Source organism: Salmo salar, chromosome ssa04, assembly GCF_905237065.1.
Source record: "Salmo salar chromosome ssa04, Ssal_v3.1, whole genome shotgun sequence".
NCBI classification, from domain to species: domain Eukaryota; kingdom Metazoa; phylum Chordata; class Actinopteri; order Salmoniformes; family Salmonidae; genus Salmo; species Salmo salar.
In genome coordinates this window covers 84,312,943-84,334,724 of record NC_059445.1, presented here as the reverse complement: position 1 = coordinate 84,334,724, position 21,782 = coordinate 84,312,943, and the positions used below count along the sequence as shown (strand labels likewise).

The following is a 21,782-nucleotide window of genomic DNA, read 5'->3' as shown; positions in this document are numbered from 1 at the left end:
CCCTCTACAACTGGATGCTGGACTTCCTAATGAGCAGACCACATGTTGTGAGGATTGGCAACAACACCTCCTGACTGACTCTGAGGACCCAGGGGTGTGTCCTCAGCCCTCTGCTGTACTACCTGTTCACCCAGGACTGACTCTTAACAAAGGAGCCCCCCAGGGGTGTGTCCTCGGCCCTCTGCTGTACTCCTTGTTCACCCAGGACTGCGTAGCTTTGCACGACACCAACTTCATAATCAAGTTTGCTTGAAGACACCAGTCAGTTGTAGGCCTGATAACCAATAAAGTCAACCTATAGGGAGGAGGTCCCTACTTGTCCAAAATGTTCCTTGTTTTACTGTCCTTGTGAGTACTTCTGGTCCCCACAAGGATAGTAAAACCACACACACACACACACACACACATACATATACATTCAGGCTACACAATTGCTGCTACCAGACTCTTATTTACTATTGCTAATACTGCACAATTTAAACACTTGCCCCCCCCCCCCCCAAACCACTTTTCTCTGATACATGTGTAAATATTGTCCTTCCTGTATTATACTTATGCTAAAATGTTTATTCTACTCGACTGGGAAATGTACTTTATGTTCGTATTCTTATGTATCATTGTTGTTGCATTGTAGAGAAGGAACCAGCGAGTAAGCGTTTAGTTGGACGGTGTATACCATGAGTATCCTTGTAATGGCTGATGTATTTGGTGGCTGTTCTTCTTCTCTCGTAAACACATCAGGAGGACTCTGATCATCAGGCTGTTTGTTTAGCAGCCTAGACGTACAAAACAAAGACTGGCAGCCTTTTGTGGTTTTTCTTTGTTTGATTTAATTCTACCTGCCGTTTAGTTTAGTTTAGTCACCTGTGATTCAGCCTAGACGTACTTTATACAGAGAACTACCAGATAACATCTGATGAACAATTCATAAAATCGCCACCGGACAATTTACATTGACCCCCCCCCCCCTCCCTTTTGTACACCGCTGCTACTCGCTGTTTGTTTATTATCTATGCATAGTCACTTCGCCCCCACCTACATGTACAGATTACCTCAACTAGCCTGTACCCCCTGCACACTGACTCGGTACCGGTGCCCCCTGTATATAGCCTCATTGCCTGCCTGCACTGTTGATTAAGGGCTTGTAAATAACCATTTCACGGTCAAGTCCACACTTGTTGTATTCGGCGCATGTGGCAAATAAAAAGTTTGATTTGATTTGATGCACTATAGCATGAACACAAATAACAAGCAAACAAGTAATACTACTGTAGCTTTAATACATTTACAGAAATACAAAACCATAGAACTGATATTCCCATTTAAAGACGCTGGACTATGCTTCTGTCAGAGGCTTTGTCATAAACAATGAAGTGCTGTGTCTGTTCTAGATTTAAGAGCTAGATATGTTCTACCACCCATTCTGTGTCTATATCTATGCTAGAATCATTCCCAGTCCCATCTGTTTCCTTATGTAAGCTAAGCTCACAGAGTGCCTGTTAGATCACAGATAGATCAATGCGTTAATTGTTTTTGGTAGACTGGGTCCTGAAAGTGACATGTACCCCCCCCCTGCTATGACTGAAGATCACATCTGCATCCCAAATGGCACCATATTCTCTATAAAGGAATATATCACCTTGGTCCAAAGTAGTGCACTATATAGGGAATAGAGTGCCAATTGGGATGCATCCCACATCCCCTGTTCTGAGTATCACTGACTCATGAGGAGCCCACTCAATAACCCATTCAATAAACAGACTGTTCTCCAAGAAGCTGGCCAACACAGCCACACACGCAAGACTTGGTTCTGGGTTTCCAGATTAATGGACATTCAGATTCACTGTGCTCTTTCTACTTTGGTTGACCATCAAATTTGTCCATTGTAGAAAAGCACGTGTCCAAACCAGGGGAGGATTGGCTCATAATAATGACCGGAACGGCGCGAATGGAATGGCATCAAACACGTGGAAACCATGGAAACCACAGGTTTGAGGTATTTGATACCATTCCGCTCCAGTCGTTACCAAGAGCCCGTCCTCCGCAATTAAGGTGCCACCAACCTCCTGTGGTCTAAACCTGAGTCACATCTAGGGAGGGTGAGAGGATTACATTTGATCGCGCTTTGTTAGCTATGCAAATTTTAAAGGCAACTTTCCTGCATTCGCCACAGACCCCATTCACGGTAAACACTGCATACGTCAGCTCAATCGGAAATTACCTTTAAATGGCAAGCTTGCTATAATGCGGAACTACCTCTGATCAAATTGAATCCCGTCTTTAAAAAATGTGCTATTTTTTTATTTATTTCTCTTCCCTGTACTCCGCTCATCTTCCTCCTTTTCTCTCTTTCATCAGTGCTCTCTGGGGTGTCTCCCATTTCACTCCTCCTCTTCCACCTTCTCTCCCTCCTCTCCTCCTCTTCCTCCTCCCCCTCCATCCTCTCCTCCTTTCTCAGCGCGTGTAGGACCTCTGCCAGGTAAACTGTCCCTCCTCCCCTCCTCTTCCTCCTCCCCCTCCATCGTTGAGGTGTTCCTGTGTGTGTGACTGTGTGCTGGGTCTCTCTCTCTTCATCATGGACTCCCTCCTCTTCCTCCGGGGGGGGTAGCATGGTACTGCCCCTCTGCCTCCCCCTGCCCATGCCCGTACCCCCCCTACACCCCCCCACCTCGTACCCTTCCTCTCCTCCCCCTTCAGAAACTCAGCCACCACCCTGAAGTACTCCAACACAGACACGTTACTCCAGTTACCTCCCACCTCTCCCTCCCCCTGTCCTCCCTCCTCCAGTCCAAACCCACAGTGCCCGCCCGTCTCCGTCAGCGCCAGCAAGAAATAAGGGTTGTTTTGGAAAAGGGCGAGGGGCAGGGTGGAGGCGGGCGGCAGGAGGGGGTCGTCACGGCTACAGAGGCAGAGCACGGGAACCGCCACTTCGTCTGCGTCCCTCAGAGGTTCGTTCCTCTCCCAGTAACTCTCCCAGTCCCTGGCAGGACGACCCCGCTCCCCCAGCACCCAGGCTGCCACCCCACCTACCCCTGATACCCCAGCTCCCCTAAGGGTAGGTGGAGGAGCAGTGGCCCCTGTGGCACCTGATCTGGCTCCAAAGGTGGAGGCTGGGGCCCCAGGGATGTGTGTGGAGGCCCCAGGCAGGAGGGGTCCTGTTGAGTGGTGTGGGGTGTGTTGGTGGGGTGCTGTGTCCTCGGCTCTGGTGGTTGGAACCCTGGGAGTGGAGATAAGGGTGGGGGAGACGGTTTTGGCCCCAGACATGGCCTCCAGTTTGGTGTTGTGGGGTCCCGTCAGATGGGGGGTGTTCAGTGGGGGTACAGCAGCCCCTGGTTTGGCGGTTGGTGTCCCGCTGGCGGTTCTGGCCCCTGGGGTCGGTGTGTGACTGGTTGAGTGGTGGGGGATGTTGGGTCGCAGTGCGGAGCAGAACAGGGTCTCTTCAAAGTCTCTGAGGGAGGAACAGTGGAGAGCCCTGTCTACGTCTAACACCCCACTAAGGGCACTGGCATACCTGGGGAGGAAGAAGGAGTCAGAACATAATCTCTGATGCTTTACCTCACTTTACCAACCCCATCATCACTATGGCCGGGATTCAATGCCAGGCGTGTTAGAGTGGTACACTATAATGGACTTTTCAAGGTAATTTACGGTTGAACCGTCAACGTTTATCCTGAAGGTGATAATGTAGGGGAAAACCACTTCAAAAAAGGTACACTGTGTAATACTGGTCTGTAGTTTAACACACCCGGTCTAGGAGTTTCAATTGGAGAGGCAGATTATTGTTCTATAAACTAATCATCATCATCATCATCTCTCTCCTACCTGCTGAGTTGCAGTTTGCGCTGGACCAGCACTGCCCAGCGGTAGAGTGGCGGTAGGGGCGTGTCAAACCACAGCTGGCCCTGCAGGACAGGTGAGATGCAGGCTGCAGCCGTCAGGTAAGAGGAGGAGCCACACTCTCCCAAGTAGGACAGCAGCAGGCCCGAACCAGAACCCTCGCTCACCGCTACCAGCACAGAGGACGGGTGCCGGCTACGCACATACGCTACTGTCTGGAGGACACAGGGTTAAAGGTTGTTTAATATTGTTATAAAACCAGCTTGCTAGTTTACTGATATTGTTATAAAACCAGCTAGCTGGCCGACTGAAATTACTATAAAACCCGGCTAACTAGCTTTCTGATATTGTTGTAAAACCAGCTAGCTAGCTAGCCTATTGATATAGTTATGACACCAGCTAGCTAGCCTACTGATATAGTTATGAAACCAGCTAGCTAGCTAGCCTACTGATATAGTTATGAAACCAGCTAGCTAGCTAGCCTACTGATATAGTTATGACACCAGCTAGCGAGCCTACTGATAGTTATGAAACCAGCTAGCTAGCTAGCCTACTGATATAGTTATGAAACCAACTAGCTAGCTAGGCTACTGATATAGTTATGAAACCAGCTAACTAGCTAGCCTTCTGATATTGTTGTAAAACCAGCTAGCTAGCTAGCCTACTGATATTGTTATAAAACCAGCTAGCTAGCTAGCCTTCTGATATTGTTGTAAAACCAGCAAGCTAGCTAGCCTACTGATATTGTTAGAAAACTGGCTAGCTAGCTTACTGATATTGTTATAAAACCAGCTAGCTAGCTTACTGATATTGTTATAAAACCAGCTAGCTAGCTTACTGATATTGTTATAAAACCAGCTAGCTAGCTTACTGATATTGCTACACTCACTAGGAGGGTCCTAGGACTAGCTCAATTGTTTCACTAGGAGGGGACCTAGGTATGCATTTACATTTGAAGTTGGAAGTTTACATACAACTTAGGTTGGAGGCATTAAAGCTCGTTTTTCAACCACTCCACAAATTTCATGTTAACAAACTATAGTTTTGGCAAGTCGGTTAGGACATCTACTTTGTGCATGACACAAGTCATTTTTCGAACAATTATTTACAGACAGATTATTTCACTTATAATTCCCAGTATCACAATTCCAGTGGGTCAGAAGTTTACATACACTAAGTTGACTGTGCCTTTAAACAGCTTGGAAAATTCCAGAAAATTATGTCATGGCTTTAGAAGATTCTGATAGGCTAATTTACATTATTTGAGTAAATTGGAGGTGTACCTGTGGATGTATTTCAAGGCCTACCTTCAAACTCAGTGCCTCTTTGCTTGACATCATTGGAAAATCAAAAGAAATCAGCCAAGACCTCAGAAAACAAAATGGGACCTCCACAAGTCTGGTTCATCCTTGGGAGCAGTTTCCAAACGCCTGAAGGTACCACATTCATCTGTACAAACAATAGTACGCAAGTATAAACACCATGGGACCACGCAGCCGTGGAAATCAATCCCAAAACAACAGCAAAGGACCTTCTGATGATGCTGGAGGAAACAGGTACAAACGTATCTATATCCACAGTAAAACAAGTCCTATATCGACATAACCTGAAAGGCTGCTCAGCAAGGAAGAAGCCACTGCTCCAGAACTGCCATAAAAAAAGGCAGACGACGGTTTGCAACTGCACATGGGGACAAAGATCGTACTTTTTAGAGAAATGTCCTCTAGTCTGATGAAACAAAAATAGAACTGTTTGGCCATAATGACCATCGTTATGTTTGGAGGAAAAAGGGGGAGGCTTACAAGCCAAAGAACACCATCCCAACCGTGAAGCACGGGGGTGGCAGCCTCACATTGTGGGGGTGCTTTGCTGCAGGAGGGAGTGGTGCCCTTCACAAAATAGATGGCATCATCAAAATGATGTGGATGTATTGAAGCATCATCTCAAGACATCAGTCAGGAAGGTCTTCCAAGTGAACAATGTCCCCAAGCATTCTTCCAAAGTTGTGGCAAAATGGCTTAAGGACAACAAAGTCAAGGTATTGGAGTGGCCATCACAAAGCCCTGACCTCAATCCTATAGAAGATTTGTGGGCAGAACTGAAAAAGCATGTGCGAGCAAGGAGGCCTACAAACCTGACTCAGTTCCACCAGCTTTGTCAGGAGGAATGGGCCAAAATGTACCCAACTTATTGTGGAAGCTTGTGGAAGGCTACCTGAAACGTTTGACCCAAGTTAAACAACTTAAAGGCAATGCTACCAAATACTAATTGAGTGTATGTAAACTTCTGACCCACTGGGAATGTGAATTCTGACATTTCACATTCTTAAAATAAAAAGTGGTGATCCTAACTGACTTAAGACATTTTTACTAGGATTAAATGTCAGGAATTGTGAAATACTGAGTTTAAATGTATTTGGCTTAAGGTGTATGTAAACTTCTTACCCACTGGGAATGTGATGAAAGAAATAAAAGCAGCTAGCTGGCTTACTGATATTGCTACACTCACTAGAAGGGGTCTAACTGACTGACCTAAGACATTTTTACTAGGATTAAATGTCAGGAATTGTAAAATACTGAGTTTAAATGTATTTGGCTTAAGGTGTATGTAAACTTCTGACTTCAACTGTACATGAGATGTCAGAGTACTGAGACCATATTGTATACATGTCTCCCATTCAGCCTTTGTATGTTCAACATTATATACAATATCATTATTAGGTCAATTATAGACCATACAATTATTATAGTAATATTATTGTGTACCTGCACCAGGTCAGCAGAGTCTCCATACTCAGTCAGCCGTGGCGTGGTGAGAGGGCAGCCTCCCGTGCCCCTACAGTGAAACACGAGGGCATAGAAACCCTGACGAAGAGCCATTCTACACAGACCCCTCAGGTGGGGCGTCACCCCTCCCCAGTAGTGAGGGATGAGAAGGAGGATTGGAGGTGTGGAGGTGTGGCAGCCCAATGCCTTCCCCCCAGGATGGTGATCCTTCCCTCTCTCCCGTCCCACCGCCTCTCCCCCACTTACGCCTACAGCCCAGTCCAGAGCCACTACTCCCCCGTCCTTCAGTAGAAGGTGGTCTCGGGTAAAGTTGACCTCCTCTTGTCCCTGGTCTCCTGCAGTCAGGCCCCCCAATAGCAAACTTGAGAGGGTCTGGAGGTGGGGGTCCCCCCTGGGCCATGGGGCCAGTCTGGGTCTGGCCAGGGAACAACAGTGCTGGAGTAGGAACCGGGCCAGGGCTGTGGGCTTACAGGCTAGAGTGGGTCCTGGGGCTGGGGAGAGGGTCGGATGTGATCCCAAGCCAAGGCCCATTCCCCTCTCCCTACCCCAGCTTTTCTCTGGTGACGGTCCTATGGCAAGGCCTGGGGATGATCCATGCCCCTGTTCCTGTGTTCCTCCCCTCTCCTTGCCCCAGCCTGGCTCTGTGTCAGGGTGGTGGATGGGGAGCTCCAGGACCCAGCACAGTGCCACCCACAGCCACCAGGCGGCAGCCTTCACCCCCAGCCTCGCCCTTTGCTGTATCGGGGGCCAGCGGAGAGCCAGGTAGAGCAGGAACAGCAGCAGGGAGGGCAGGAGGTACGACAACCTGTCACACTCCCACTCACTGGAGGAGACGACATCCTGGTCAGTGGCCATTGTTACCGTGTTTAGAACCAGGTCTAGAACTCCACAATGTCCAGGTCTAGAACTCTACAATGTCCAGGTCTAGAACTCTACAATGTCCAGGTCTAGAACTCTACAATGTCCAGGTCTAGAACTCTACAATGTCCAGGTCTAGAACTCTACAATGTCCAGGTCTAGAACTCTACAATGTCCAGGTCTAGAACTCTACAATGTCCAGGTCTAGAACTCTAGAATGTCAAGTTTTTCAGGTGAGCTAGAACCTCTTCCCATTCACAACATTTACTCTCATTCGGTGGCTACTGAATGTGGCCCTGGGTAAAAGATATGGATAGCCCAGAGAGGTAAAGTACAGCCAGGGTTGTATAGCAGGTCTTTACATTGATCTAGTATAGCAGGTATTTACAGCAGTCCATTGATCTAGTATAGCAGGTCTTTGCAGCATTCCAGTGATCTAGTATACCAGGTCTTTGCAGCAGTCCAGTGATCTAGTATACCAGTTCAGCAGTCAGTGATCTAGTATACAGGTCTTTACAGCAGTCCAGTGATCTAGTATATGAATCAGTATCTATATCCAGGTCTTTACAGCATCATTGTTATTCCAGGTCTTTGCAGCATTCCAGTGATCTAGTATAGCAGGTCTTTACAGCAGTCCAGTGATCTAGTATACCAGGTCTTTACAGCAGTCCAGTGATCTAGTATACCAGGTCTTTACAGCAGTCCAGTGATCTAGTATACCAGGTCTTTACAGCAGTCCAGTGATCTAGTATACCAGGTCTTTACAGCAGTCCAGTGATCTAGTATACCAGGTCTTTACAGCAGTCCAGTGATCTAGTATACCAGGTCTTTACAGCAGTGTTGGCTCCACTGTTTCTCCGTTTTTCCCTTGGTAATAAAGCAGTGAGTTAGAGTGCTGCTCAACCTCTAGGAGTGACAGAAAGAATAGAGAGAGAGAGAGAAAAAAGCAAGGGGGGAGCATGTCACCTTACCCTCTCTCTCTCTTTTAGACACCAAATATATTTGCCTCTCACCCTCCCTACTCTATCCCTCTTTCCCAACCCCATTAGTCCCTCCCTCTCTAAATCATTAGCAATCAGTGCTGGGCTTAAACTCACCATAGATATAGAGTGAAAAGAACAGACACAACCCTTTTACGCCATGTCTACATAGAGCAGGTAATTTGGCAATTTGGGTAAACAGATAACAGTTACACATGTTGGACTGAGCAAACCCTGAGCAAACATGAATATCTAAACTCAACCAATCAAAGTGGTCACATCAACAATTGGCTGGTGATAAACTATGGTTTCTCTGTTGCTTACACAGACACACCAGGGTTTGGTTTGCGGTAATTACGGCTTTTGGCTTAATAAATAAATAAATAAATAGAAAAGCTGATAAATCAAATTGGCGCCGGCCAATTGTTCAGAAGAAGAAAAAAAAAAACGTGCCATGCTTATCGGTGTATGCGTTAATTTGCATAATTTCGTGGAATTAAATTGGCACGAGTGTATATTCGTTATTTATCACACACACGTCATACAGATAAAGAGCCTTTGAGCGGAAAATCTGTCGGACAGCGGTTTAATAAGCTCAATCATTGCGAAACAATTCTAAACGCAATCACGTGTTAAAAATTGTTTTTTGCCATGATCATTTTTTTTTCTTCTCAGATTTCTATTTCTCAACTGGTAATTGAACCGCTTCTCATTCACCATTCAAATACATATGCAACGGAAGGTAGGCTTCATCAGCACGTCACACACCACTTTGTGGCTCAGTTGGTAGAGCATGGTGTTTGCAACGCCAGGGTTGTGGGTTCGATTCCCACAGGGGACCAGTATGTGAAAAAACATTTTTTATGAAATGTATGCATTCACTACTGTAAGTCGCTCTGGATAAGAGCGTCTGCTAAATGACTAAAATGTAAATGTAATGAGCTGGAGGCAGTACCATTTTGAAAACATATACTTAATTGTTTGAAACCTGAACGTTATACTACATATTATGAGGCATGTTTACCTTGCTTCCGACCATATACTTTTCGACTATGGGGGATAGTTGATTAACATAGGCTCATAGGCTAAGTAAATCTTTCCCTAAGTACATTTAATTAAGGTACCAAAATTACACTACTTGACCAAAAGTATGTGGACACTCGAGTTCCAAACTGGAGGCAGCGTGAGCACAATAACTGTTCATCGGAAGCTTCATGAAATGGGTTTCCATGGCCGAGCAGCTGCATACAAGCCTAAGATCACCATGAGCAATGCCAATCGTTGGCTGGAGTGGTGTAAAGCTTGCAGCCATTGGACTCTGGAGGAGTGTAAACACGTTCTCTGGAGTGATGAATCACTCTTCACCATCCGACAGTCCGACGGATGAATCGGATGAACGCTACCTGCCCCAATGCATAGTGCCAACTGTAAAGTTTGGTGGAGGAGGAATAATGGTCTGCGGCTGTTTTTCATGGTTCGGGCTACGCCCCTTAAAGGGCTCCCAGTCTAAGGCACTGCATGTCCGTGCTAGAGGTGTCACTACAGACCATGGTTCGATTCCAGGCTGTATCACAACCGGCAGTGATCGGGAATCCCATAGGGAGGCGCACAATTGGCTCAGCGTCGTTCGGGTTACGGGAGGGTTTGGCCGGGGTAGGCCTCATTGTAAAATAAGAATTTGTTCTTAACTGACTTGCCTAGTTAAATAAATGTTAAATAAATAAAAAAAGTTACAGTGAAGGGAAATCTACAGCGTACAATGACATTCTAGACGATTCTGTGCTTCCAACTTTGTGGCAACAGTTTGAGTAAGGCCCTTTCCTGTTTCAGCATGACAATGCCCCTGTGCACAAAGCGAGGTCCATACAGAAATGGTTTATCGAGATCGGTGTGGAAGAACTTGACTGGCCCTCACAGAGCCCTGACCTCAACCCCATTGAACACCTTTGGGATGAATCTGAACGCCGACTGTGAGCCAGGGCCTAATCACCCAACATCAGTGCCCGACCTCACTAATACTCTCGTGGCTGAATGGAAGCAAGTCCCCGCAGCAATGTTCCATCCTATAATGGAAAGCCTTCCCAGAAGAGTGGAGGCTGTTATAGCAGCAAAGGGGGGACCAACTCCATATTAATACCCATGATTTTAGAATTAGATGTTCAACGAGCATGTGCCCACATACTTTTGGCCATGTAGTGTGTATATAGCCTAATTAGCCTACTCCTGTCTATACATAAATAAATAAAATCATTCAAAATAGACTACTAAAGCATGGTTTGGCCACAGAGGATCATTCGTTTCCCGTAGTCTTAAAAAATAAATAAATTGTGGATTGTTTAAAAATCGAATTGTCTACAGCGGGAAGGAAAGAGAGCAACGCACGTTGCAAATACCAAATAGATGAGAGCTGAGTTACGACTGTCAGTGGAAAAAAAGTAGAGACCAAGCCAGGCATATTGCAATATTCAATCCAATTCAAGGGAAAACAGGTTGGAAAGCAAATGGTAAAGAGAAGATATTGAAAATACTCGAATCGTTCTTTTAGTTGAGCGAACAACAGTAACGTTAGGCGATATACCTATTTTATTGGGACCAGACGAGAGCATATTCACTCTTTTATCATTGTTGGGTCAGTGGCGCTTAAAAGTTTTGTTTTTTTGGACAATAATTTTCCTCATGTCATATTCTATTTCTGTCTCTTTCCCCTTATCGTTGGTCCTATGGACAAAGTCGCTTTTATTGATTGTTTTGTCAGTGTCCGCAGAGTATATTATATGCGGTGAACCATGCATTGAACTGTCTTTTGTTGTTGTTGCGAAAAGGGATTGAGTTATATTTTTTTTGCCTAAATTATGACTATCCAATCTACTCATCACATTATGAATAGTAGGCTATCTTACATAAGTCTGCAAATGCGATGATGCATGGAATGCTTGATTATAAATGTGCTTCCCGAAATATGAAACTCCCGCACCGCCTTACGCATAATAGGCTAGTGATCTTATTGCTATTCGTTACTCGTCCTGTTGGCTGAGGGAAAGGACATGTGGACCAGTCAGTTACTCCAACATCTTCAAAGTGGCGCAGTAAGAAGGACACACGTCATTGCATCTTCGATTTGCGTGTTCTGTTGAGATTAATTACCATAATCTAAACGTGATTTCTGTTATTCGGTGCGCTGTGGGTGGACACCATATTCAGGTTACACACCCAATCCATACAGTGCATTCGGAAAGTATTCAGACCCCTTGACTTTTTCCACATTTTGTTACGTTACAGCCTTATTCTAAAATGGATTAAATAGTCCCCCACTTATGTCAATAAAGTGGGGTCTGAATACTTTCCGAATGCACTGTATGGTTCCAGGACATCCGGTAAATGCTGCCGGTCAAATGACAGGCACCTCATTTTCATAACGGAAACCCTGACACACGCACGCACGCACGCACGCACGCACGCACACACACACACACACACACACACACACACACACACACACACACACACACACACACACACACACATCAGAGGTTATCAAGGTTGTTGATTCTGAGAACAGCAGTAGATTTCACTTTGTTTCTCCCTGTGTGTGTGTGTGTGTGTGTGTGTGTGTGTGTGTGTGTGTGTGTGTGTGTGTGTGTGTGTGTGTGTGTGTTTGTGTGTGAGAGAGAGAGATAGGGAGGGAGAGACTTGGGGATTTGTCACCATTTTCTGGCCTAATACCTAATAACACACAGCTACAATATGAGCAGTATAATACCTAATAACACAGCTACAATATGAGCAGTATAATACCTAATAACACAGCTACAATATGAGCAGTATAATACCTAATAACACAGCTACAATATGAGCAGTATAATACCTAATAACACAGCTACAATATGAGCAGTATAATACCTAGTAACACAGCTACAATATGAGCAGTATAATACCTAATAACACAGCTACAATATGAGCAGTATAATACCTAATAACACAGCTACAATATGAGCAGTATAATACCTAATAACACAGCTACAATATGAGAAGTATAATACCTAATAACACAGCTACAATATGAGCAGTATAATACCTAATAACACAGCTACAATATGAGCAGTATAATACCTAATAATACACAGCTACAATATGAGCAGTATAATACCTAATAACACAGCTACAATATGAGCAGTATAATACCTAATAACACAGCTACAATATGAGCAGTATAATACCTAATAACACAGCTACAATATGAGCAGCTCTGTGAGAAATTGAAAGGATAGCCCAAGCTTTAAAAAAAAGAAAGATTGTTTTTATTGATGTCATGTCTCATCCTTTACAGAATACACAAAACTCGTTTTTTATTTTTGTTATTTTTATAATCGCACTATTTACATTTTGAAAAGGTTGACAGATCCTGTTATTAATGAGTGTTGGTCGGCGATGGACGGATAAGGAGGGGGACAGAGGAGAGGGGGACAGAGAGGGGGACAGAGAGGGGGACAGGGAGGGGGACAGAGATGGGGACAGGGAGGGGGACAGAGATGGGACAGGGAGGGGGACAGAGTGGGGGGACAGAGAGTGGGACAGAGGAGGGGGACAGAGTGGGGGACAGAGGGGGGGGACAGCGTGGGGGACAGAGTGGGGGACAGAGGGGGGGGACAGGGAGGGGGACAGTGGGGGACAGAGTGGGTGTCATCCAATATCCAGAAGCACCTAGAGCGAGAGAACTTTCTGGAAAACCTATCCTCTGAAAACAACAATCTAAAAACAACTAAACAAACTTGAATCAGTTACTTTAGTCCCCCAACCAGACCTGCATTCATCAGTTACTTTAGTCCCCCAACCAGACCTGCATTCATCAGTTACTTTAGTCCCCCAACCAGACCTGCATTCATCAGTTACTTTAGTCCCCCAACCAGACCTGCATTCATCAGTTACTTTAGTCCCCCAACCAGACCTGCATTCATCAGTTACTTTAGTCCCCCAACCAGACCTGCATTCATCAGTTACTTTAGTCCCCCAACCAGACCTGCATTCATCTTTTGGACTGTATGTAAATACAAACTCAAAACTAGGGACGGTTGCAAAATTCAGATAACCCACATAAAAAAAATACTACAGTTTACTATAGAATACTACAGGACTTAATATAAAATACTGTAGTAAACTTTAGTATACTATAGAATACTATACTACACACTGTAGTATCCCTCAATCATGTGTAGTACTTAGTATAGAATTTTGTAGTATACTGTAGAATACTATAGTAAATACTACAGCATTATCCACAAAATAACACTGTAGTAAATACTACAATAATGTCGGCAAAAACACTACAGTCTGCAAAAACACTACATTTAAAAAAAATATATAGTAAATACTACAGTATTCAATTTGCATATACCCTGCCCATTCCCCTCCCCCATATTCACATAAGTGAGAAACCGACATGCCAAGTATAGACCATATATTGTGTTCCCTAAAAGTTATAGAAAAAAGCAGAAGCGCTGAAGTCTCTGTTCCTTACAGGTTGTGGAAAATTTGCTCTTTTAGTATTTCTCCAGTAGGTTTCTTCAAGGAGAACCCCCCCCCACACACACACACACTTCTATGTCGAAGATAATAAAATAAAAACACAACAGTAAATACTACAGTATACTACAGTCTGCAAAAATACAACAGTAAATACTACAGTATACTACAATCTGCAAAAACACAACAGTAAATACTACAGTATACTACAGTCTGCAAAAACACTTCAGTAAATACTACAGTATACTACAGTCTGCAAAAACACAACAGTAAATACTACAGTATACTACAGTCTGCAAAAACGCAACAGTAAATACTACAGTATACTACAGTCTGCAAAAATACAACAGTAAATACTACAGTATACTACAGTCTGCAAAAATACTACAGTACATACTGTTATTTTTACTACAGTATTTATACTATAATACACTTTAAATACTACAGTATTTTGCTGACTCCACTCCATATAAACACTACAGTAAATACTACAGTATTCCTACCATAGTATACATTACAGTATTTTTTTTCATGTGGGAACTTTCACAAAATTCCCAGGTTTTCCAGAAATCCTGTTTGGAGGATTCCAGATTTCCCGGCTTATTCTCTCCTGATTCTACAATTCTTCAAGCACAAGATTTCTTGAAAATTTGGAGAAATTACCGGAAATTTTGCGAACCTAGTAACAGCTCAGTTTCTCACAAGCCTTTTACTCATACAGTATGTTCAACTGACATCTCTCTCTCTAGGGTGAGCATTGGTGTGGTGTGTGTTTTTATGTATGTGTGTGTTTCTTTTGAGGGGGTGGTGGGGGTTATGTGTGTGTTTTGGGGGGTGGAGAGTTATGTGTGTTTGAAGTTAGGGGTTATTGGGATTGTTAAGGACAGATTCATTTAAAGGCAGGTTGCACACTGCACCTCTGACAATGCACCTTTAAAGGTCAAGTGCAATGTGCTTGTTGATTATGCCTTTGACTGAATCCCGCTGTGTATATAAGGTCAGTAAGGTTATTGTGCAGTGTGTGTGTAGGGGAATGACGGTGTTGTTTCAGTGTGTTTTTAAACGTTGTATCTGTATTTGTGTGTGTAGGGGTTGCCGCGGTGTGTGTGTGTGTGTGTGTGCGGGATGTGTGTGTCTGTGTGTGTCAGGCTGTGCCGTTGGTGTACTTGGATAGTTTATTCTCCAAGTCACAGATTCTCTTCTCTTGAGACAGAACTGTCGCCTTGAGATTCTTAACTTCCTCCAACAACCAGTCTACCAACTGAGGCTGGAGAGAGGGAAGGAGGGATAGAGGGGTGGAGGAAGGAGAGATGGAGGAAAGAGAGAGAGGGAGGAAGGAGAGATGGAGGAAAGAGAGAGAGGGAGGAAGGAGAGATGGAGGAAAGAGAGAGAGTGAAGGAGGGATAGAGGGGTGGAGAAAGGAGAGAGGGAGGAAAGAGAGAGAGGGAGGAAGGAGAGATGGAGGAAAGAGAGAGAGGGAGGGAGGAGAGATGGAGGAAAGAGAGAGAGGGAGGAAGGAGAGATGGAGGAAAGAGAGAGTGAAGGAGGGATAGAGGGGTGGAGGAAGGAGAGATGGAGGAAAGAGAGAGAGGGAGGGAGGAAGAGACGGAAGGAGGAAGGGAAAGAGGAGATGGAAAGAAGAAACAGGAAAGACAGTTCAGGGACAGGCAGGTCAGGGACAGGACAGACAGGTCAGGGACAGGCAGGTCAGGGACAGGACAGACAGGTCAGGGACAGGCAGGTCAGGGACAGGCAGGTCAGGGACAGGCAGGTAGGTCAGGGACAGGCAGGTAGGTACAGGAGAGACAGGTACAGGAGAGACAGGTCAAGGACAGGACAGACAGGTACAGGAAAGACAGGTCAAGGACAGGACAGGCAGGTCAGGGACAGGACAGACAGGTCAGGGACAGGCAGGTACAGGAGAGACAGGTACAGGAGAGACAGGTCAAGGACAGGACAGACAGGTACAGGAAAGACAGGTCAAGGACAGGACAGGTAGGTACATGAAAGACAGGTCAAGGACAGGACAGGTAGGTACATGAAAGACAGGTCAAGGACAGGACAGGCAGGTACATGAAAGACAGGTCAAGGACAGGACAGACAAGTCAGGGACAGGACAGGCAGGTACAGGAGAGACAGGTCAAGGACTGGTCAAGGACAGGACAGACAGGTCAAGGACAGAACAGACAGGCAGGTACAGAACAGACAGGTCAAGACAGGACAGACAGGTCAAGGACAGGACAGACAGGTCAGAGACAGGACAGACAGGTCAGAGACAGGACAGACAGACAGGTCAGAGACAGGACAGACAGGTCAAGGACAGGACAGACAGGTCGGGGACAAGGACAGACAGGTCAGAGACAGGACAGACAGGTCAGAGACAGGACAGACAGGTCGGGGACAGGACAGACAGGTCAGAGACAGGACAGACACAGGACAGACAGGCCAGAGACAGGACAGACAGGTCAGAGACAGGACAGACAGGTCGGGGACAGGACAGACAGGTCAGAGACAGGACAGACAGGTCGGGGACAAGGACAGACAGGTCAGAGACAGGACAGACAGGTCAGAGACAGGACAGACAGGTCAGGGACAGACAGGTCAGAGACAGGACAGACAGGTCGGGGACAAGGACAGACAGGTCGGGGACAAGGACAGACAGGTCAGAGACAGGACAGACAGGTCAGAGACAGGACAGACAGGTCGGGGATAGGACAGACAGGTCAGAGACAGGACAGACAGGTCGGGGACAGGACAGACAGGTCAGAGACAGGACAGACAGGTTGGGGACAAGGACAGACAGGTCAGAGACAGGACAGACAGGTCAGAGACAGGACAGACAGGTCGGGGACAGGACAGACAGGTCAGAGACAGGACAGGCAGGTACAGGAGAGACAGGTCAAGGACTGGTCAAGGACAGGACAGACAGGTCAAGGACAGAACAGACAGGCAGGTACAGAACAGACAGGTCAAGACAGGACAGACAGGTCAAGGACAGGACAGACAGGTCAGAGACAGGACAGACAGGTCAGAGACAGGACAGACAGGTCAGAGACAGGACAGACAGGTCAAGGACAGGACAGACAGGTCGGGGACAAGGACAGACAGGTCAGAGACAGGACAGACAGGTCAGAGACAGGACAGACAGGTCGGGGACAGGACAGACAGGTCAGAGACAGGACAGACACAGGACAGACAGGCCAGAGACAGGACAGACAGGTCAGAGACAGGACAGACAGGTCGGGGACAGGACAGACAGGTCAGAGACAGGACAGACAGGTCGGGGACAAGGACAGACAGGTCAGAGACAGGACAGACAGGTCAGAGACAGGACAGACAGGTCAGGGACAGACAGGTCAGAGACAGGACAGACAGGTCGGGGACAAGGACAGACAGGTCGGGGACAAGGACAGACAGGTCAGAGACAGGACAGACAGGTCAGAGACAGGACAGACAGGTCGGGGATAGGACAGACAGGTCAGAGACAGGACAGACAGGTCGGGGACAGGACAGACAGGTCAGAGACAGGACAGACAGGTTGGGGACAAGGACAGACAGGTCAGAGACAGGACAGACAGGTCAGAGACAGGACAGACAGGTTGGGGACAAGGATTTTTAGACAGTCAAATAAAGAGGTGATATATTTAGTGTGACTCACGGGCAGGTTGGCTGAGCCATCGCGGGAGGACATGCTGCGTCTGGGGGTGGGTCTGGAGTCCAGAACATTCTTCCTGGCCACTTTGAGCTCGCGGCTCTTGGGGGGAACATAGCCGTCCCTCATGGACTGAAGGATGGGGTCCTCGTCTCGACCCTCCAGCCACTCCTCTGGCTCCAGGGCCGGGTCGGGACCTGCCGTGTCTGGATACAGGTCATCCTGGAACAGGTCCGACTGGAGGGGAGAGGTGCAAGAGAGGGACATATGGTTAGTTTTAACAAGCCGTTAATGCAGGGGTGTCAAACACATTCCATGGAGGGCCTCGTGTCTGCTGGTTTTAGTTTTTTCCTTTCAATTAAGCCCTAGACAACCAGGTGAGGGGAGTTCCTTACTAATTAGTGACCTTAATTCATCAATCAAGTACAAGGGAGGAGCGAAAACCTGCAGACACTCGTCCCTCCATGGAATGAGTTTGACACATGTCCGTTAATGCAAGGAGAGAGAGGGAGAGGGATAGAGAGAGTGTGGCTTACCTTTCTAGGTACTGTCATGGCAATGGGTTCACACTTCTTGTCATGAAGCTTATATAACCTGGAGAACAGAGGAAAGTCAGATTTAGAGAATAGCCACAACAAATACTCTCACATTAGCATGCTGAGCTAAAGCCTACACCCTGCATGTACCTGTACATAACGTCTATCCCTAATTGTGTGTGTGTGTGTGGTGTGTGTGTGTGTGTGTGTGTGTGTGCGTGCGTGCGCGTGTGCGCATGTGCGTGTGCGCGTGTGCGTGTGTGTGTGTGCGTGTGTGTTTATTGGCAGGAACCGGGTTACCTAGATTTACTAAGATTTACCGCCCAAACCCACTCTTAGTTTCCCGGGATAAATACCTGCGAAAAACCGGTCAATTATAATAAATTATTTCTATGAACAGCATGACGTGAAATGGAACTGTTAAAAATAATATGTGATGTGTAAATCTAGCTTCTCTATTGCCTTCTCTCTGCTTTCTCAAGGATCAATCATCAACGCTCAGGGTGCGGACAGACAGCTGGTAACTTTCTCACTTTGTGACAGGTACATTTGTTGCATCATAGCCGATGCCACAGTAATATCAGGACAGAACACACGTCGAATTTACACATCGGCATCTGGCTTTCGGGGGTGACCTTATTTTGTAATTGTAAAGATATATATATATATTTTTTTTTATTGCAGCTCAAGAGTTTTTAAACAGCCTATCACTCGAATATTGTTGCTTTAAATCAGTGGGCACGCAAGTCTTTCTCTCGCTTTATAAACAACATTCAAATTACATCCATAATAGATAATCCTGTTCAAGATCAATATAAAGTATTTAGACCCCTTCACTTTCTCCACATTTTGTTGCGTTACAGCCTTATTCTAAAATGGATTAAATTGTTCCCCCCCCCCCCTTCATCAATCTACACACAATACCCCATAATGACAAATCAAAAACAGGTTTTAAGAAATTTTAGCAAATTTATAAAAAATAAAAAACAAATGTTACATTTACAAAAGTATTCAGACCCTTTACTCAGTACTTTGTTGAAGCACCTTAGGCAGCTTTTACAGCCTTGAGTCTTCTTGGGTATGACGCTACAAGCTTGGCACACCTGTATTTGGGGAGTTTCTCCCATTCTTTTCTGCAGATCCTCTCAAGCTCTGTCAGGTTGGATGGGGAGCATCGCTGCACAGCTATTTTCAGGTCTCTCCAGAGATTCGATCTGGTTCAAGTCCGGGCTCTGGCTGGGACACTCAAGGACATTCAGAGACTTGTCCTGAAGCCACTCCTGCGTTGTCTTGGCTGTGTGCTTAGGGTCGTTGTCCTGTTGGAAGGTGAACCTTCGCCCCAGTCTGAGGTCCTGAGTGCTCTAGAGCAGGTTTTCATCAAGGATCTCTCTGTACTTTGCTCCGTTCATCTTTGCCTCGATCCTGACTAGTCTCCCAGTCCCTGCCTCTGAAAAACATCCCCACAGCCTGATGCTGCCACGACCATGCTTCACCGTAAGGAGTTCAATCTTGGTTTCATCAGACCAGAGAATCTTGTTTCTCATGGTCTGAGTTCTTTAGGTGCCTTTTGGCAAATTCCAAGCAGATTGCATGTGCCTTTTACTGAGGAGTGGCTTCCGTCTGGCCAATCTACCATAAAGGCCTGATTGGTAGCGTGCTGCAGAGATGGTTGTCCTTCTGGAAGGTTCTCCCATCTCCACAGAGGAACTCTGAAGCTCTGCCAGAGTGACCATCTGGTTCTTGTTCGGGTCCCTGACCAAGGCCCTTCTCCCCCGATTGCTCAGTTTGGCCGGGTGGCCAGCTCTAGGAAGAGTCTTGAATTGACCACAGGTGGACTCCAGTCAAGTTGTAGAAACATCTCAAGGATGATCATTGGAAACAGGATTCACCTGAGCACAATTTCGAGTGTCTTACCAAAGTGTCTGAATACTTATGTAAATAAGGTATTTCATTTTTTTATTTTTTATTCTAAAAACCTGTTGTTGCTTTGTCATTATGGGGTATTGTGATGTCATTATGGGGTATTGTGTGTAGATTGAGAAGGAAAAACTTTTATTTTATCAATTTTAGAATAAAGTTGTAACTGCCAAAATTAAGGACAGTACAGGCTATGTATGTTTATGAATGAGGCACAGTACAGGCTATGTTTATGAATGAGGTAGAGTACAGGCTATGTTTATGAATGAGGCACAGTACAGGCTATGTGAATGAATGAGGCACAGTACAGGCTATGTTTATGAATGAGGCACAGCACAGGCTATGTGAATGAATGAGGTACAGTACAGGCTATGTTTATGAATGAAGTACAGTACAAGCTATGTGAATGAAAGAGGTACAGTACAGGCTATGTTTATGAATGAGGTAGAGTACAGGCTATGTTTATGAATGAGGCACAGTACAGGCTATGTGAATGAATGAGGTACAGTACAGGCTATGTGAATGAATGAGGTACAGTACAGGCTATGTTTATGAATGAGGTACAGTACAAGCTATGTGAATGAAAGAGGTACAGTACAGGCTATGCTTATCAATGAGGTACAGTACAGGCTATGCTTATCAATGAGGTACAGTACAGGCTATGTGAATGAATGAGGTAGAGTACAGGCTATGTGAATGAATGGTGTACAGTACAGGCTATGTGAATGAATGAGGTAGAGTACAGGCTATGTGAATGAATGAGGTAGAGTACAGGCTATGTGAATGAATGGTGTACAGTACAGGCTATGTGAATGAATGAGGTAGAGTACAGGCTATGTGAATGAATGAGGTAGAGTACAGGCTATGTGAATGAATGAGGTAGAGTACAGGCTATGTGAATGAATGGTGTACAGTACAGGCTATGTGAATGAATGAGGTAGAGTACAGGCTATGTGAATGAATGAGGTAGAGTACAGGCTATGTGAATGAATGGTGTACAGTACAGGCTATGTGAATGAATGAGGTAGAGTACAGGCTATGTGAATGAATGGTGTACAGTACAGGCTATGTGAATGAATGGTGTACAGTACAGGCTATGTGAATGAATGAGGTAGAGTACAGGCTATGTGAATGAATGAGGTAGAGTACAGGCTATGTGAATGAATGAGGTACAGTACAGGCTATGTGAATGAATGAGGTAGAGTACAGGCTATGTGAATGAATGGTGTACAGTACAGGCTATGTTCATAAGACCATGTGTCACTACACTGATGCCTTTGTTCTGGTAATGGGATAGAGCATGGCTACAGACAGACAGACAGACAGACAGACAGACAGACAGACAGACAGACAGACAGACAGACAGACAGACAGACAGACAGACAGACAGACAGACAGACAGACAGACAGACAGACAGATAGATAGATAGATGGAGGTAACTGCCAAAATAATGGAAACCCTTAAGTAAATGAGGGTTCTGGTGGATCTGTTATGGTGTTGGAGTGCATTTTCCTGGCATGGATAAGATCCACTCAACTTCTTAGAGAGCAAGGTAAACACCAATAAATACACAGCCATTCTGAGTGATCACCTTCAACCTATGGTGAATCATTTCTATCCAGGATGACAACGCCCCCCCCATCCACAGGGCACGAGTGGTCACTGATTGGTTTGATGAGCATGAAAACGATGTAA

General features: G+C 45.6%; 2 protein-coding genes and 1 non-coding gene across 3 annotated transcripts in view; 1 reads left to right on the top strand and 2 right to left on the bottom strand.

Moving 5' to 3' along the window:
* Positions 1-1,260: 1,260 nt before the first annotated feature.
* Positions 1,261-7,984, bottom strand: LOC106603978 (protein ABHD15). Its single transcript, XM_045717426.1, has 3 exons — positions 6,603-7,984; positions 3,823-4,052; positions 1,261-3,511 (listed from the first exon to the last, which is right to left on the bottom strand). The coding sequence occupies exons 1-3, from the start codon at positions 7,476-7,478 to the stop codon at positions 2,455-2,457; spliced, it is 2,163 nt and encodes a 720-aa protein (XP_045573382.1). The 5' UTR covers positions 7,479-7,984; the 3' UTR covers positions 1,261-2,454.
* A 6,000-nt stretch (positions 7,985-13,984) lies between these two features.
* Positions 13,985-14,038, top strand: LOC123742632 (U7 small nuclear RNA). The gene has a single exon (XR_006769782.1). It is a non-coding gene; the product is annotated as a U7 small nuclear RNA (small nuclear RNA).
* A 345-nt stretch (positions 14,039-14,383) lies between these two features.
* The window catches only part of LOC106603980 (coronin-6), a 50,091-nt gene continuing 42,692 nt past the window's right edge, over positions 14,384-21,782 (bottom strand). The window contains exons 9-11 of the mRNA XM_014198296.2: positions 18,170-18,227; positions 17,640-17,870; positions 14,384-15,248 (exon numbers count right to left, since the gene is read on the bottom strand). Of these exons, the coding sequence (XP_014053771.2) occupies positions 15,126-15,248; positions 17,640-17,870; positions 18,170-18,227 (412 nt within the window). The 3' untranslated portion in view covers positions 14,384-15,125. The remainder of the gene's footprint in view (positions 15,249-17,639; positions 17,871-18,169; positions 18,228-21,782) is intronic.

Coding starts and splice junctions, on each gene's coding strand:
- LOC106603978 (XM_045717426.1), bottom strand. CDS start 7,478: ATGGCCACTGACCAGGATGTCGTCTCCTCCAGTGAGTGGGAGTGTGAC. Junction 4,053..6,602: donor ACTCTGCTGACCTGGTGCAG/GTACACAATAAT, acceptor TGTGTCCTCCAG/ACAGTAGCGTATGTGCGTAG. Junction 3,512..3,822: donor CGCAAACTGCAACTCAGCAG/GTAGGAGAGAGA, acceptor CTTCCTCCCCAG/GTATGCCAGTGCCCTTAGTG.